At 43.1% G+C, this 19,184-nt stretch overlaps 2 protein-coding genes across 2 annotated transcripts; both read right to left on the bottom strand.

The window, feature by feature from the left end:
* Nucleotides 1-10,280: 10,280 nt before the first annotated feature.
* Nucleotides 10,281-11,315, bottom strand: LOC126596745 (uncharacterized). Its single transcript, XM_050263415.1, has one exon. The coding sequence runs from the start codon at nt 11,313-11,315 to the stop codon at nt 10,281-10,283; it is 1,035 nt and encodes a 344-aa protein (XP_050119372.1).
* A 4,597-nt stretch (nt 11,316-15,912) lies between these two features.
* On the bottom strand, nt 15,913-17,207 carry LOC126597362 (uncharacterized). Its single transcript, XM_050264149.1, has one exon. The coding sequence runs from the start codon at nt 17,068-17,070 to the stop codon at nt 16,159-16,161; it is 912 nt and encodes a 303-aa protein (XP_050120106.1). The 5' UTR covers nt 17,071-17,207; the 3' UTR covers nt 15,913-16,158.
* Nucleotides 17,208-19,184: the final 1,977 nt, after the last annotated feature.

Raw genomic sequence — 19,184 nt, 5'->3', positions numbered from 1 at the left:
GACGAATAACATCGCTATGACCGAATCCGACGACGGTGATTCGTGAACTTCGTAAGAATAGTAACCTTATCTTCAGGTTCGAGAGCCCAAGAGGCCGAGATGTGTTCCTTTCTCGGCCGTAATCGCAAGACGCAGAAGTCAACCGCGCACCCAACGCAACATCAACAAACTTACTCCTCGGCCGAGCTTGACCGACGAGTTGGCACGTCCAGCATTCACCGAAGGACGTAGTTAGCTTATAGATTACTCAGTCTGCGCGCCACGTAGGCTTGGTAGTTTTTAGGGTCAACATTTTGGCACGCCCGGTGGGACCCAGTGCTAAACTACGAAGTTCATGCCAATTGAAACACGATCGGTAAAAAAGAAAACAGCTATGGGAAAATCAACAGCCGATGTACCAATTCAAAATATAGGACACAGTGTGCCACAGGCGCAAAATCCCATCAGTGCCGTAACACCTGAGTCCACGAGCGCGACTCGCTGAGAAAAGGAAGTTAATCTCGGCAGTCAGTTTCGCAGTCTTGAAATCCCCGACAGGAACACCTGCGTTCTCAATGAAGGGATAATAGAGGATTGTGACGAGGATGGTGGCGAATGATTTGATCCACCAACAAGGTCGTTTCTTCGAAAATGGCTTGACGAGCAATCTCGGACGGTTGAACAGACATTTAGTCGAGGAATCGATAAACTTCATGACGTGATACGCAATACCAGTGATGCACAAACCAGATTACTCGAAATACCGGTTAGTAAGGTCAGCGACGGTATGACTTTCGATCTTGCCCAGCATTTGCCACCGAGAAATAATCTATTACCAAGTGCACCGGCCAAGTCAATCCCTGCTCGGCTCAAACCAATTAACTTGGAGAGATGAGGAGGATCGAACAGTAGGTCAGACGAATCCGACCAGAGAGTGGAAGCAACACTCGTCGATATGACTGAGGTCCAACGGATGATCGATTCGGCCATAAAGAAAGGGCCGAAGTTCCTTAAATTTATACATCCGTATCCGGCTTATGTGGAACAGTTTGAATACCCTAGAGGTTTCAAAATCCTGGATTTTAGCATTTTCCCCGGAGAATCATCCTTATCCTCGTTGGAACATGTGGCTCGTTTCACCGCGCAATGCGGAGATGTCAATAGCGACTTTCACAAACTGCGACTGTTCAATTTTTCGCTGACGGGTTCAGCATTTGCTTGGTATATCAACCTTACACCGAATTCTGTCCAGAGTTGGGAAGAGTTGGTCGAGAAATTTCATGAGCAGTTTTATCGGCCAGGAATGGAAGTGTCAGTATCCTCGTTAGCAAGGATGGCTTAAGCATCCGACGAATCACCAATGGATTATCTTACCAGATTTAAATCAGCCAGGAATTGGTGCCGAGTACCTCTCCCTGAAGTCGAGTTCGTCAGACTTGCTCTAAATGGTCTTGACGTAGAATACAAAAAGAAATTCTTGGGGGCAAATTTTTGGGATATGTATGAACTAGCCCAGCATGTTGAGCAATATGATTATTTGCTCCGTGAAGAGAAGATCTCGAAAGCTCCGTCCAAATGGACGATTTACAAAAATCCCATTGTCAGTTATGCATCGGCCAAGGTGAATGTGTTAGCGTGGATGCAGCCGATATAATCATAGACAAGCCATACGTTTGCAAGGCACTGACTCAAATTGACTCTAAGGAAGCCAAAACCCGCTCGACCCATGAAGAAACAATGAAAACATCAAAGGTCTATACTTTTGATATTACAAAGGCCGATGCAATTTTTGATCAATTGTTATCACCAAAGATCATTAAACTTCGGCCTGGACATAACATTCCCAAGGCCGAAGAGCTTAAAGGAAAGATATATTGCAAATACCATAATTCAAGCAAACATACGACAAATAATTGCGTCGTGTTTCGAGACAACGTCCAAAGCTGGATTGATAATGGCAAACTGAGATTTCCAGATAAGAAGATGAGCGTTGATACTGACCCATTCCCCACGGCAACAGTAAATGTGGTAGATGCGTGCCTACCTAAAGACAAAGGAAAAGGGAAGGCCGAAGCTGTTACGATGCAACGCTTTCAGAATCAGAACTCTCAGCCACGTTTCATGGCTGATTTTTGTTCAAACAAACCACCTACAGCTTTAATGGAACCCGCTATTGTCAAGCCTATGACAGATTACAGCACTGATGAAGACAGTGGGACGGCGGTTTTATGCAGTAAATGTAAAGCAAAGGTCAACATCGAGCCAAAGGAAAAGTCTTCTCCGCCTATAATGGAACAACCTACAGCCGCAACCCAGCAAAAGGTGACTAACGCAGGCCAACATCAATGGGTTTTTTATAGGCTCGGTCCTAAAGTGAGGATGGAAGCGACACCTTCAGTCAGACGACGCCTCGATTTTGATTCTCTGTTTTATGACGAGGATTACTATATACGTAACTCTAGTAGCTCGGAATCATTGCGGAGCCAAAAAACTTTCAAACCTTCCGAACCTAGAGACCAACGTTGGTATACATATCACTCTTCAAAAGGCGTCTACACCGCACTGTCCAAATCCCAGAAATGTCGGTAACAAACAATAGATTGCATGGCCCGCCGACGGGCAGCCCAAGAAACTTCAGTCCCTAAATGGCGGCCGAAGGACACAATTGCCAACGACGATGAACGACCACCTCCAACGATTATGACAGAATTGGTTCAAGGGAAACGGCTGGTCAATCAAGATATCGAAACCACGTTCGAAGAGGCTGATAAACGGATCAAACTTCTTCTTCGGCCCGGGGAGATGAAGGCACACCTCGAGCATTTCAGGCAAGAAGTTGAAAGTAAATTAACCCCGCCAGCCACATGAGAACCTTTGATCAAAATTCGACGGAATTTACATCCACCAGTCCTCGGGGAGGCCTTGGAATATATGCGAGAGTTTCATAAGAAACATTCGACCAACGATTTGTATGGCTTGCCGAAAGCATGTCAAGACATAATCGATCTTGTCCTAACTTGCCCGGATGTCGAACGAATCATTCAGAACACCTCAGACCCAGGATTGAAAGCTAGGTTCCAGCACATACGAGAAGCTCGTGTCATTGGTTTTGAAGTCGACCCATACACCGATATCGATGCAGCCGACCTTCCTTTTTCAATGGAGAACCTTTAGTGTTTACGATATCACTTCGAAGTATTTTCGGTTGTTTCTCTCTTCGGCCTTACGGCCGATGAAATAGCATGTGTCGCACGGCTGGATGCCTATCTTGACACCAGGGATGCCCGTATACAGTACCAGGAGCAAGTTCGGATCCTGGCACTAAGCGCACTTTTGATCTCGGACTCACCTGAGGCACTTATGCAGAACCAACAGGCTGCCGAAGAGACACCGCGGGACTAAACCATTGAAGAAGGAGCAGAAGAGTCTCTTTGTCCAACTCTGACGGAAGCGGATGTCGCAGTCGCCAACCAGGAAAGAGACGAGGCTAGCGAAGAGGATCATAACCCGATGGGCCCGTCAGTCCTGGATAACATGGCAGTATGGTCCATGTTTTGCCCGCTGATTTTCAGTCAAGCACAGCTCAACCGAATTTCCTCGATGGTGATGTAGTTGCCGAGGAAGCTAGTCATATTGATTTTGTAACTATTGCTGAAGTCGAGTCAACAGCAAAAGATGATAGTCTGAAAGCAACTTCGGCTGAATTGTTTCCTCGTTCATCATCGGCCAAACTTCATCATTTGAAGCCATTGTATGTAACGGCCTATATCGAAGGGTATCCAGTCTCTAAAGTTTTTATCGACTGTGGAGCCACCGTCAATATCATGCCTGTAAACATCATGAAGGCCTTACGTCACTCCAATGACAAACTTATTCCGTCTAGATCACGATGAGCAGTTTCGTCGAAGACAAATCCCAAACCAAAGAGGTACTTCCGTTAGCAGTAAGTATTGCCGGCCGTAATCACATGACCGCTTTTTTCATTGTCGACTCCAAGACCGAGTATAATGCATTGCTCGGTCGAGACTGGATTCATCAAGCCAGCTATATTCCTTCATCATTATATCAAATGCTCGTCTTTTGGGACGGTAAATCTGTCATTGTTCACCCGGCCAATAATCAACCCTTCGAGGCTAACATGATCCAAGCACGGTATTATGATGATCACGTCGGCTATATCACCCTACAGGGTTTCAATGATGAAGGACGGTCGACTCAGATTTTTGTTAAAAAAGTTATCGAGGTTGGCGCCGAAACTGTCCACCAGGATTCGACGAGACTCGGTTTAGCTAACTTCATCCCCGATCCCAATGTTTGACACCGATCGGGAAAAACGTCAGGCCGTGGTTTCATCTACTTTGGAACGACTGCTGGCTCATTGGTATACTATATCTAAACAACCAAATTCAGGCGTTAACCTCGTCGAGTTCCTCACTGAAGGAGATAATGGTCATGTCTTATCTCTTGACAAAATTCAAGCCGCCCCGGCCGAGGTCGAAGACAATCGGCCCCAAGTCAAAGATCCCTTGGAGGAAATTAATGTTGGGACGGCCGATGACCCACGACCTTTATTTGTTAGTGCTTTACTTCCTCAACATATGAAAGCCGAACTTCATGCCCTACTTGAGGAATTCAAAGATTGTTTTGCTTGGAGCTACCATGAAATGCCTGGCTTAGATCGCACTCTCGTCGAGCATGAGTTACGTATTAAACCTGGATGTAAACCGTTCCGTCGACCACTTCGTCGATTCTCGACCGAAGTGCAACTCGGTATCAAGGATGAACTAGTTTGGCTTTTGAAAGCAGGGTTCATTAGGACAGCTTGATACGTTGAATGGTTGGCCAATATCGTTCCTGTTTTAAAGAAAAGTGGTGCATTGCACATTTGCATCGACTTCAGAAATCTGAATTTGGCAACTCCCAAAGATGAGTATACAATGCCGATTTCGGATTTGTTAATCGATGCTCGGCAAATCCTGCGATCTTATCCTTTATGGATGGACATGCTGGGTACAACCAAATTTTCATTGCCGAAGCCGATGTGCACAAGACTGCTTTTCGCTGCCCGGGGGCACTCGGCACCTACGAATGGGTTGTCATGCCATTCGGCCTTAAGAACGCCGGCGCCACTTACCAACGGGCAATGACCACCATATTTCACGATTTAATTGGAACCATCGTCGAAGTCTACATCGATGATGTTGTCATTAAATCTAAATGCTGGCAGACACATCAGGACGATCTCCGACAGGCTTTCATCCGAATGCGTCAACACAACCTCAAAATGAATCCTACCAAATGTGCCTTCGGTGTGTCGGCTGGTAATTTTCTCGGTTTCCTTGTGCATCACCGTGGGATTGAGGTAGATGAAAATAAAGCACGCGCAATCATCAATGCTCCACCCTGACGACGAAGAAACAACTGCAGTCTTTACTCGGTAAGATAAATTTTCTTCGTCGATTTATAGTTAACTCGGCGGGTAAAATGAAAGCGTTCTCTAAGTTTTTGAAACTTAAGGACTCAGATAAATTTGAATGGAAAGACGAGCATCAGGCGGCGTTTACGCAAATCAAAGTCTCCCTTACAACACCACCTGTCCTCGTTCCACCCCAGCGCGGTAAGCCTCTCAAGTTATATATCTCGGCGGCCGAGGAGTCCATCGGCTGCCTCCTCGTCCAAGACAACGATGTCGGACGAAAGCAGTCTATTTTTTACCTCAGTCGAAATCTTAATCAACCGGAGATCAATTATTCCCCCGTTGAGAAGCTCTGTCTCGTCATTTTCTTTACCGCCTCCAAGCTTCGGCATTACATGCTCCCATCGGTCACACAAGTCATTGCCCAGACCGATGTCATCCGGTACATGCTCACCCGACCAATCGTAAAAGGTCGAATTGGGAAATGGACAATGGCGTTGTCCGAGTTTAGCTTGCAATACGTACCCCATAAAGCTATCAAAGGCCAGACATTGGCTAACTTCCTCGCTCAACACCTTTCCCCCTATGGTTTTGGGGACACCAACGTCGAAATCGGCATGGTCGAAACACGCGCTAACTACTGAACGATGTACTTTGACGGCTCAAGTACTTCATCATCGGCCAACGTTGGAATCGTCATTCAATCCCCTAACCACGATCGTTGGTATTTTTCGCTCAAGCTGGATTTTGATTGCACAAATAATCAGGCTGAATACGAAGCCCTTATCATCGGCCTTGGCATCCTTCGCGACTTGCGGGCCACCCGTGCCCTAATATTCGGCGACTTCGAACTTGTGATTAACCAACTTAATGGGTCTTTCCGCTGCATGAGTTGTACTCTGGCACTCTACCACATGGTCGCCAGCTATTTGGCTGAATCCTTCGACGGTATTACATTTGAGCATATTTCCCAGATCCATAATACCGATGCGGACGAATTTGCTCAAATCACCTCCGGTGCATAACTTCTGGGGGGCAAGTTGGGCCGAGAAATATCGGTGTTACGACAGCTATACCAGGCCTTGGTTAACCAGCAAGTCCTCCAACGCGACAACGTGATACGCACCAGAGTCATGTCCTTACCTTCGTTGCTAGACCGACAAGACCCTATAGAGGTTTGCACCGTCGAGGCAATACCAGATGATTGGAGAAAGCCCATTATGTAATATATTGACAACCATAATGGCAAACATAGTCACAAGACAAGAGTTCATGCCACAAACTATGTCACGTATCAAAACGAGTTATACCGAAAGGGTAAGGATGGTCTATTACTGCTATGCCTGGGCCCCCAAGAGAGTGCTCAAGCAATCACAGAAGTCCATGAAGGGGTTTGCGGAGCTCATCAGTCCGGACGTAAAATACAGTGGTTGCTTCGACGACACGGTTATTTTTTACCACGAATATTGAAGGATTGTATCGAGTTCGCACGAGGGTGCATACAATGTCAGATTCATGGTCCTATACAGCGGGTCCCAGCCGAGTCATTACATTCGGTCACTAAACCATGGCCATTTAGAGGATGGGCCATGGACGTAATCGGTACAATCACACCATCTTCTAGGGCTGCCAAGCATGCATGGATACTGGTAGCAACCGATTACTTCACTAAGTGGGTCGAAGCTAAATCATATGCCGAGCTGACATCTAAAGAAGTTTGCGACTTTGTGGAAGAACACATTGTGACCAGATTCGGTGTACCAGAAACGATTATAACTGATAATGGCACAATCTTTACAGCCGAGAGGTTTAGAGAATATACGACAAGTTTGAAAATTCGACTTGAACAGTCTACACCGTATTATCCATAAGCGAATGGGCAGGCCGAGGTAAGTAATAAAGTGTTGATCGGCATTCTCGAGAAAATAATAAAGAAAAGGCCCGGCATGTGGCATTTAAAGTTGAATGAGGCTTTGTGGGCATATCGAACATCACCCCGATCGACGACCGGAACAATCCCGTATGCACTAACCTACGGACATGATGCAATGTTACCAGTCGAGTTAAGCATAAATTCGTTGCGACTAATTGAACAAAGTAGTTTGTTCAGCGCCGAATATAATCAGTCCATGAGACAGGAGTTAGAAGATTTAGAGGAAGCGCGACTTGATGCTTATAACTTGCTGGTGGCACAAAAACAGATTGCCGAGCGAGCTTATAACCAAAAGGTACGACAGAAAACATTTGGCGAGGGAGAATTGGTTTGGCAAACGGTGTTGCGGTTATGACTAAAAGACCCTAGGTTCAGCAAGTGGTCGCCAAATTAGGAAGGGCCGTATGTTGTAAATAAAATATACGGCAAAGGGGCATATCATCTTAGAGACCGGACCGGTTTAGTTCACAAACTACCAATCAATGGGAAGTTTTTGAAGGAATATTATCCGGTCACATGGGAAATGCGGGAATAGAAAATCAGTTCATTAAGATCGAGAAGAGTATATACAAATTGAATAAGTCGATCAGTTTACGTTTAAATACATTCAAGACGAAGAAGGACGAAGAGTGCCGAGAAGGGCCTTCAGCTCCAACCACCCCACCTCGCCCATTATGACCTCGGCCTACCGGTTCTTCTTCTCCATTTTTAACTGCTCGACTCGTTTTATGCTCGCCGCATACTCGGTTAAACAAGCTTTACCGCCCGACTCGAAGTCCTTAGCAAGCTCGGAAGCAATGGCCGACCTTTGTTTGGCCAATTCGACCATTTGACGGTCGAGGTCGGCCAAGGCCTCTCCTTTTACCTTCAAAGCATCAATCTTTGGACGGATAGTATCTTGGACAGCTATGGCAGCTTGCAAGTCTTTTTCGGCCTTCAGAGCGTTCTCGAAAATACTAAAGTTATCTCGAACCCGCTCCAAGGTAGACGACGCTTGAACGATAGCCTCACCGCTCAGTTGACCATCGGCTCTAAGGTCGTTTAGACAAGCACCGAGCAAATCAAGACCTTTGCGTTCGAGTACTTGCGACACCGAAAGAGACAAGACCTCTCGCAACCGAGCTAGAGCAGTTGAATCAGCAGCTTCAGTTGTGGTGGCCGAAGGACCAGCCCCTCCAGTAGTGCTAGACAAGAGGGCTTTAAATTCGACTTCCCATGAAGCCTGCACACAAAATTAGGTTAAGCTCAAGGAAATCATAAAAAGATAACAAGAAGGTTTTGTTTTCTAAACCTGTCGAGAGGAGACTTCGGCCATGTCTTCAGGATCGTTACTCGAACCTAAAGAACTTAATGGTCGAGCCTAATATCTTAGATTGCTTTTCAGCTCACGCGGCCGATGAAGGTTATCTACGTTCGATGGCCACTGAGGCGGCCAAGAGACATAGATAACACCCTTCGGTGCATAAAATTTTCGATGAAAAGAGTGTACAGGCACCTGACAGTTAGTACTTTCCTGGTTTAGAGTTCTATAACAGAAAAATAATCAAGGGAATGCGGTAGAGGGTACTTACGAAGGCCGAAGTGGTTTCCTACGGAGGAATATCGAGGTCCTGGTCCTGAGGATAAACGGGCGTTTCCACCGTCGCCTCTGGCTTTCCAGCAGGTCGTTTGCCATGGTCAGTTGTAGAAGAGCCGACCGGGACAACCGCTTTGGACGCAGAATTGAGGTCCTGGTCCTGTGGAGGAGCGGGCGTTTTTGTCGCCGCTGCTGGCTCTTCGGCTGGTCGTTTGCCACGGTCGGCCATAGGAGGGCCGACTTGGGCAACCACCTCAAACATATGAGGAGGTTGACGGCGGGAACAAGGGCGATTCGCCAGTGGAACTTCGTCGCTCCCCTCACTCTCTTCCAGAACGAAGACCGAGGGTTTTAGATTCGCAGGGAAAGTTCTCTTGGTCGTAGGGACTGCCCTTTCCAGAACAGGTGCAGCCTCGACCGGTGGAACACCAACTGGTTTACCAACCTTAGAAACAGGCCGTACTTGGACTGTTTCTTCGGTCGGAATTGACCGTTTCTCGACCAAGGCTTGGGCGATGGGGGGAGAAGGGGAAACGCTGGGAGTCGTCGCTCCCATTGTTTGACTAGAGATGACGTGAATCTCCCGTTCTCCTTTCTTTGCTAGCTTCTTGATCCGTTTGGCGGGTCGAAAAGGTTCGGTGGTCAGCTCGACTTTTCGACGAGGCCATTTGCTCAACAAGGCCTGCGCAACAGTCTTTGCTTTCTTAAAGACGATCGATTTTCTCTCGACTGCAGCCGCAGCAACCACCACCACTTTTTTCAACGATCGGCTACCTGAGAAAGTAAAAGCAAATCAGCAAAGCAGATCAGTAGTTCAAGGTTGAAGGAAAAGGGCAAAGTAAACCGTTACCTTGGGCTTGGGGGGCAAAAGCCTTCTTAGGTCGACCACCGAAGAGGTTATTCAAAACAGTTTCGACCGGAACACCAAAAAACTGCTCGGTATACTATTCCCACCAGTCACCGAATGTGTCAGTACAAAGAGTTTCTGGAGTGGCCGGTCGAAGGCGAAATTTCTGGCACCGCTTCTAGAACTCCCTTTTGGCGTCGGTACATTCCTTCTTTGAAGAGCCAGGTTCACGTCCACGGCTTAGGACCGACCTTGAGGAAAGAAGAGGGACTGGACAACCTTGGAGATAGCCAAGCTGCTGAGCAAGGAAGTTAGGATGATACACTTCCCAACTCGCTCGGCGACCCTCACAGCCGAGAGGTAGGTCACAAGCAAGTACGAAAGACCCCCAGGATTGACGAAGTTTAACATCTTCGTCCGCACCCCATGTTGTTGTAGGAAGTCTGATCGACGAAGGGTATTCTCAACGACGACAGATCAAGAACTCGTCATTAGAAAGGTCGTCGAAAGCAAAGAAGTACCTGAACACTTATTCGGCTTGGTGAGGGGGGATTGGCCGAAAATCTAGTTGAGGGCCGAACGCTTCAGTAGGCGAGAAGTCAGCAATCGTCGGCCGAAGATGAACAAAGTAGACCTGCAGCCAGAGTTGGAAGACCCAGAGGGGACCATTCTGCTGCGGATTGACCTTATCCAGGGTCGTCTCGGCCAAGCAGCGTAGGAGGTGGGCGAGAATGGCCGGGCTGAGTGCCAGAGTATGACCGCTAGCTGGGGCTTCGGCCACTGGCATATTCTCGACCAAACACTTGTTAGATTTGGTACAACAAATAAATTTGTTGTACCAATAGAAGAGGAACGCCTTGTGTTCTCCTTCTCGCAGAGCCTCTTCTCCTCGGCCGGCAAAATGAAGGTAGAGGGTGTTGTAGTTGAAGAAGTTCTTGTGAAGCTTGTGGACCTCTTCCTTCGATGGTGTTTGGCCTTCACTGCTTAGCGTCTCAAGGGCCCGTTTGTCGAATAACGCCTTCAAATTAAGGTTCGACGGGTACCCAGGGAGGGCAAAGTCGACTGGGATTCCAGTCGGGGAAGTCCCCAAGATGGCAGTAAGGTCGATGATGGTGGAGCCAATAGGGCCGAGAGGGAGGACCATGGTGTTAGTGGCCGAACACCAGAAGCATAAAGCCACTAGGAGGAGCTCCTTGTCCAGAATGACCTCCATGGACGAAAGGTGAATGGCGTCGTAGATGCCTAGGGCTTTCCATTGCTCGCCGAAGAGCTTTTCCATTCGTACAACCCACGTGGCCCAGGTTGTAGTGGTCGAGGGCAAAAAGCCTTGAGGCCTCGCCACATCCCACTTCGACCAGTCGAACCCTTGTAGCAAGGGTGATAGGCAGTGCTTCTGGAGAAGTCCAGTGATGGTCGATGGCACCGCCGCCTTAAAGAGAGGACCCAAGATTTGATGAGGGGTGCTCATGTCGCTCTCAAATCTGATGGTTTTGATTGAACTCCGATCGATGATTTTCTGACATTGGTCACACTCCTTAGAAAGCTTAGAGATAAAGGAGGCCATGGTGAATGGTTGAAGGGATGACAAGAAAAGAACTTTCTGGGTTAAAGATTGAAGAACGAACACACGGAAAGAAGAAATGCACTGGAGAATGATGGCGAGAAATTTCAGAAAATTTAAAAGCGTGAAGTACAAATGAGAGAATTTCGGTATTTATAGAATTGTGGAAGGAAGGGCAATCGTTCGAAATTCAAAATAAAGGGTAAAATCGATCGAAGAAATCACTAATCATTATGGACATTCAGGAAATGCAGTTGAGAAGACCGAGGGTCTCAGGTTTTGGGGGCGCACGATTGCGTGTGGCGGCGAGATTTAGGGCCAAAGACGTTTTGGCGTCTGCACGATGACGAAAGGCTCGCAGATTGAGGTAGCATGGTCATGTTCAGCAATAATGTCATGATGGCACGACAGTTCAGGGAGCCGCACGCCTTAGACGTCATTATTAGAGATTGGCCGTGTTAAAGGATGCCACGTGGTGTTTTGGTTAGCAGGATCAAGATCGTGCAATCGTGCTCAATAAATGCGCCTTAGAAATAGAGTACTTGGGTTCTGAGTGATAGATTCGCTTCTTCAAGGTCAAAACTCGACCAAAGAATTTAGGCCGAGGACCTCAGAAGCGAGGGGGCAATGTTTGGGCCCAAAATATTAGTTTGGGCCGAGTATAGAATTAGTCTCGGCCCAGAAGGCCTTACGACAGGATTCGGTTCTCAAAGATTAGTTAGTTCTAGACCGGTTAGGTCGTGGACTTCCAAATCCGGGTCGATTATGCCATACCGCAAGACGAGTCGAATCCTGATGCAATGAAGAGTCCCGGCAAGATCAATAACCCGAAAACGAATCCAGCTCGATAGAGGACTAGGTTCACAATTATAGTGAAAATAGGACTGGTCGAGTTGGTGTTTGATCAGGAGAAGAAGACTTAGTCCGAGTAGGGTTGCAACTCGGCTTTAAAGGTATCCAATGCTATAAATAGAGGAGGCTGTGCATCATTCAAGCCCCCTCCAATTCAACAAACAAATGCCCTGCTCAAACTCTCTCAACAACTTTGAGATTTTTATTTTCTCTTTTCGCTGACACATCTTCCGTTGGCATCAACAGCACTGTGAAAGCAACCGGTGATATCTTAAGTCGGCATAGATAGCTCTGTCATCGTAGAATCAGCTGGTTTCGCAGTATCTTCCGTTGGCATCAACAGCACTGCGGCGAGGACGGTTGGTTACCTATCTAAGTCTCGGTCGAGAAGGAGTTCCGGATCCTTATTGATTGAGGTCATCTCATTAGCCTTCTCGGCGAAGTGAGGTGTTACAGTTTATTGAGCTCAGCGCATTGCACGCCGAGTTATTTTATGATTGGATACTCCCAAGTGGGATTTAGAGCTCGGCATTCAGACGGCCAAACCACGTTCATTATTAAGACTTATATTCGCTTTGAGTATTTATCCCCTTACACTTTGGTGTCGATTCGGCGAGAGTTTACTCTGACGAATAACATCACTATGACCGAATCCGACGACGGCGATTCATGAACTTCGTAAGAATAGTAACCTTGTCTTCAGGTTCGAGAGCCCAAGAGGCCGAGACGTGTTCCTTTCTCGGCCGTAATCGTAAGACGCAGAAGTCAGTCGCGCACCCAACGCAACATCAACAAACTTACTCCTCGGTCGAGCTTGACCGACGAGTTGGCACCCCCAGCATTCACCGAAGGACGTAGTTAGCTTATAGATTACTCAGTCTGCGCGCCACGTAGGCTTGGTAGTTTTTAGGGTCAACAACACGACATCAGGTATCTCAGAATATTTTCAAGAAAAACCCAGCCTATTGAGGTTTGGTCGAATCCTATCCGAACACAATCTTATATGAATAGAAGGGTCGGCCGAGTCCTAGTAGAACAAGGAGTCCTCAAAGGTTAGTTATGCTTCGAATAAGAAAATATGCCAAGAATCAAGGGTTGAACCTGGAGGATAATAGGGTGGAATTCAAAATCTTACGTGAACTAGGATTGGCCGAAACCTAGTAGGATTCGACCAATGAATTATAGTTCGAGTGGGACTCTACATCGACCATGCGGAACTGCTATTATAAATAAATAGGGGAGGGTATCATTCAAAGCCCCTCCAAATCAACACACAAATCTGCACTGTGCAAACTCTCGCTCTACGTGAAACCTCTCAAACACCTTGAGATTTTTTATTTTTCCCTTGTTCACCAACGCATCTTCAGTTTGGATAAACAACACTGTGTTGGCAACCTAATACTATTCACTTTACTCATTATTTTGATATTGTTCACTTTAACAAAAAACCACATTTTTACACTAAAAAGTCAAACCTGGTACTATTCACTTTACTCTTTATTTTATCATTATCGTTAAAACTCAAAGTTTTCAAACTCTTTTCATTAGTTTTCCTTTGATTCAAAGCGTCGGGAGCCCCATTTGACAACGCCTACAGTACATCCTGGTACTAAAATAATATGTGGGACAGTGGGATTCTGGGAAACGACGTGCGTTTTCATTTTCGTGGGAAGAAAATATAAAAATGGTCACGTAACTAGTTGTGCCCTGCAAGTTACCTTTGTGTTATTCATGGACCAAGTCTAAGAGTAAGACACCTGTTTTATTTATCTTTCTTTTAGCATAAGATAAGCATGCGAAATCTGGACCTATCTATCATTAGAAAATTAAACTTCCTGCTAAAATACGTGGAAATTTCTAAAAACGTAGGATGTTCAGGTTGCATTTCTCTTCTCCATAAGGCGGATTATATAAAAAAATAGGAAAAATTAGGTTCTCATCCTTCCTTTTACTACTCTATTGATTGAAATCCTATTCATTTTTAATTTTTGATCAAGGTCCTTGGTATTATTAAATCATTAATTATTTCAATAATTAAATATTTTTTATTTCTAAATATATTCATTTAATGTTAAAAATGTTACAATTAGTATATTTATATTTACGACTAAATTTTTTATCATATATTTTTAGTTTTAGTTTGTATCCATTTTTAATATGTAATTTTTTTTAATTTGTACCAATTTTCTTTTCAATTTTAATTTGTACCCATATATTAATTTCTTTTTGTGCCCATATTTTTTAAAGTTTATTTGTATTTGTACCCATATTTTTTTTATTTGTACTTTTTATTTTGCTAAATGTACCCATGCTAATTATATGTACCCATTCATGTAAAACTTTTTAATCTTAAAATGTACTCATTCTTAAATATACAAAATTGTTATATGTAAAATGTACCATTTTTTTAATATAAAATATATTCAATTTTTTTCTAATCTATTTTTAAACTTATATGGGTACATTCTTTTTTCTTTGATTTTAAAATGTATCTATGTCAAGTTTAACCGAAGAAATTTACTAATGTTATTAAGCTTAATATCTTTTTTTTTTTTTTGTGATTTTGAAGAATATACCCATGTTTTGATTTTTTTGGTTAATTTTGATGAATGTACCCATGTTTACACACACACAATAGTAGATTATATTTTAATATTTTTAATCCCACAAATTATGGTTTTTTATTTAAAATCTCATTTATATAAACAACTAAAATTTCTAATTTTTAATTTAAAAAAAATAGTAACGTACATAAAAATAAATTATCACATTAATTTCAGGGATCTCAATCAAAAATTAAAAACTAACAAGGTTTCAATCAAAGAATATTCATGACTAAGGACCGCATCCAAAGTCTCCCAAAAAAATACAAGAGTGCTATATAAGATACATTGAAGCTTCTTTCTCTACAAACTCGTAGCAAGTGTGAAGAATAAGACGCTTGATCTAGCCACTCTAACACTTCCAAGTTATATATATGTATGTATATATATGGGTGATTGAGTAGTCCCGATTATGTTTCTTTTTATTTTTTTTGGAGGCAAACGGTTTATTGCTCAACCATAACATCTAAAAGATATGGATCTTTTTCTATCTATGTAAATTTGTTGCCCCTCTCGGGATTCTCATGCTCCAGAAAGCTAGATAATGTGATGTTGATTAAAGGGAGAGCACAACATGTTATGTGAATTGTAGCATGATGTTGAAACCATTGCTTTAGTGGCCTTGCTACCTACTTTTATGAACCATGCTTCGCTGCTGAAACTCAATCACAAAAGGAAAAGCGTCTAATTATAGTTTTCAATTTTAATTATTCAGATACATGTTCATTTGTGATTTGACTTTTCAGCGACGAAGCATGATTCTACTTTTATGAGGCATGCCTCAAGAACAATTGTACTTTCAAACAATGGCATCGTAGATTACATCCATCTTTCTGTTTATTTTCACAAGCATACACAATTTATTTGGTTGGTGAGATTCTTTCCGGCCACATTCAACATTGAAGTTGTATAATACACAATTTATCTTTTATATTTGTTTAACAATTAACAACCAAAACACGCGGCAAAGAAGAAGATTATCGACTCAACTGTCAAGCCTTCGTCACCAGGAATTCAAGTCCTCTTCGGATCTCACAATTATAAGCTGACAATAGAGTAATCCAAACTGTTCAAGATAGGAAAAGAGAGATCTGTACCATTAGTTTGTATAATGGATAAGTGAAAAGATTAATGAGGCCATACAATTTAAAATAATTGGTCCGAATTTTTATTCATTGACTTCAAACTACGAGATCCAGAAATGATCTCGATTCCATCACCAGAGGAAGCTAGTATGAAGCTTGTAATTTGCCATTTTTCTGTTGATTACAAGCTAAAGAAAAACAAATTGAAAGGTAAAAAAAATGGTAAATCCAGGTAAATAATATTAAAAGATATTTACAAAATAATGACCTGGCATTATTTGATTTCTGTTGTTTCGTACTAATAATTTACAGCAGATAAGACCTAACCGCGCTACAACACCGTATCACGGCCGAGTCACATCCACTCACCGCTGATTCGTCCGTCACAACAACGGCGTCGGCGTCCCACCACGTATCGTCCATGTCAGCCTCCGTTACACTCCCTAACGGCGACGCCACTTTCCTCACGTCACCGACCGTCAAATTGCCGGTTACGCCATCCTTGACGTAGACTTTCTCCACGCCACCAGATGCCACTCCAACTATTCTCCCGATCTGCGGGCCCCACTCCGCGAGTATCGCCGGAATCCGGCATCCGACGCGCGCGTCCCAGACACCCAGAGAAACGGGCCCCGACGGGGATGAGTTCACTGACAAAAACGTGGCCGGCGACGATGCGTCCCAGAGATTTACGACGCTATTGCCCGCCGTGAAGTCGGACCACGAGAATCGATGTCCTCCGAAGCTTCGGCGGCGGAGGAGTCCAAAATTACGATTGTGCACTCCGTCGTCACCGTAATAACCCGCGCCTTTGACGTGGAATTGTTCATCTCTCCCAATCGAATTACTTTCGTCGTCGAACGATATTTCGGGTTCCAAATCTTCATCGGATAAGGAGGACGCTGAAGAAGCAGAGCAGATATCGTCGTCGTCGCTGACGTCGGAATACTCGCCGTCGTGGAGCTGCTGATTAAGCGGCTGCGGGTCTAATATCCGGAGGCGGCGGAGACTGATGACAAAAATGTTGATTATAGCGATGAGGGTGCCGAAGGAAGCTAGAATTGCGAGGACTAGAGCTCCCCATGTCCATAAACTGTAAGCTTGAGAGACGTTTTGGATTCCGGGAAACGACAAACTCTGCCATAGAAAAGATGGGTCCGGCAGCGAGGTCAGGCGGGACGGAAGATCAGTAATTATGTTGAGCACCGGAATTTCCATGGCTGAGAGCGGTGGTGAGAGGAAGAGGACGAAGTAGAAGAAGAAGGGGAGGAGGTTTGAGGTAGGAGGGGCTTTGGGATTATATAGACGCGAAGAAATTACTTGGAAATTTGGAATGAGGGAATACCAGAAATTAAAAAAAAGGTTTTAGTTGTGAAGACTGATGCAGAACATAACGACTTGGTATGCAAGTTTCAGGTACATCCGTTCCACGTCAGAAAAGCGTAGCGGTCCATTTGCAATTGTAATACAACGTGGCTAGAAACTGTTGAATTGCGTAAGGAATGCGCCTTCTTAATTCACGTGTTATAATATATGTACATTATTTATGCCCATTAGTACGAATTCTCATTCAATAATTTACAATAAAATCCTAAACTACAATTTTCGGTCGAGTTTAGACAAATTTAAAATAAATCTAATTGTATAAAAAAATTTATATAATACAAATAAATCCACCAATTACAGTCAGAAAGTATATTATGTAGGATCAGATATCAAGAAATATTTATTGAATCTTCGTCTCTATAGTTTGAATTAATTTAATATATATCACTTGTGTATGAATTAAAAATATGATAAAAAGTGAAGCCATATTAAAAAAGACAAATAGTCACACTAATAAATAAAGACTTGTCGTGTCAAAAACATGGAATTCGGTGTGGCTGACTCATTGGCAGCCAGCCAGGAGGATGTGATACTCAACTTTTACTTGCAGGGCCGGTCCAAAAACCTTTGGTGGTCAGGTCCTAGACGGTTCCACACTCGAATATTGACACGTAGTCAAATCTCATTGCTTGTTCCTGCAATTCTAACCTTATTTTTTTGTTGGTATCTATGTATTTTTGGCTGCATTAAACCATCTTTAAAGAAGATATCAAATTTTAAATATAAAATTTAAATTTGATAATTTATATAGTATTTAGACATATTTTTATGTTTTTCTCTTCATTTGATATGTCAAATTAAATTATTATTTTATCACATTATTATTTTTTTCTGTATTTATGTCTTATACTTTAAATTCAATCAACTAACAATAAAGAAATTAAACATTGCATTGGTAATATGTACTAACGGCTATAATATACAAATTGAAATTGAAATATCAAATAATAAATTATATTAAAATCTTAATAAAAGACATTTAATAATTAGTGAAAAAAAATTTGTAGTTGCTGTCAAATTTGACACCAAACTCCTTTGCTGCCATTTCATGTCATGCCACACATAATTTGACATTTTGGTTGGAAACAATTAGTAGCTATCTTTTTTTATTGTTATATGCTCTTAGTTAGAAAAATGCCAACTTCGCTCTTAAAAGTATGATTTTTTTTTTAATAAATTTTCTGTCAATTCACAGACAACTTCAATTTAGATAAAAATATTATATATTAATTGTGTAAAAAAATGAGGTAGCATAGAGTCTATAAAGAGTCTTCTTAGCATATATTTGTCAATGATTATTACTGTGAAATGAGCGTTCAAGTGCTAATTAAATTAGTCATTTAATACTTTATTAACCCGTAATATTTCAGGTCACTTTACAAATATTTTTTTTAAGGTTTAAACACTTTATTTATTTTAATAGCAAGTGATATAACTATTTTAATTTATACTAAATAAAATTTGATTTTGGGTCACAGTAAATTGAAATGGAAGATCCGGGCAATTCGATATTGGCAGACACTTAGTTTTTCAATAATTCATTCAAATATTATTTTTACAAAATTCGTCCAAATCATATATCATTTAGCTATTTAATCATTATCGTGAAGAATTCATTATACTTCCAGTAACATTTTAAGTGTCTTACTGTTCTTTTTCACGATTAGATATTCACTCATTATCACTTGAACACTAATAATTAGCGTGATTACTATTAGCATTGGGTTTTCTTATTTTAGAGGTGTGCCGGTGCGTGCCCTCTGTTGCACGATTTAGTGACTCACCGACCATGATGGAGAAATGTCGATGCCATTTGTCCACTTTTATAAGAAATTAATCAGACGCACCTCCTTTCTGGTTTTGGTACAATTTCAATCCCAAGTGTGTTTCGCATGGTGCGCACTTCTCTGCTAATACACAGCGACAGCTACACTGTCAAATTCAAA

The sequence above is a fragment of the Malus sylvestris genome, chromosome 13 (genome assembly GCF_916048215.2).
Source record: "Malus sylvestris chromosome 13, drMalSylv7.2, whole genome shotgun sequence".
Taxonomy (NCBI): Eukaryota; Viridiplantae; Streptophyta; class Magnoliopsida; order Rosales; family Rosaceae; genus Malus; species Malus sylvestris.
The sequence above is the reverse complement of the archived record's forward strand: the minus strand, read 5'-3'. Positions and strand labels throughout refer to the sequence as shown.

Coding starts and splice junctions, on each gene's coding strand:
- LOC126597362 (XM_050264149.1), bottom strand. CDS start 17,070: ATGGAAATTCCGGTGCTCAACATAATTACTGATCTTCCGTCCCGCCTG.
- LOC126596745 (XM_050263415.1), bottom strand. CDS start 11,315: ATGGCCTCCTTTATCTCTAAGCTTTCTAAGGAGTGTGACCAATGTCAG.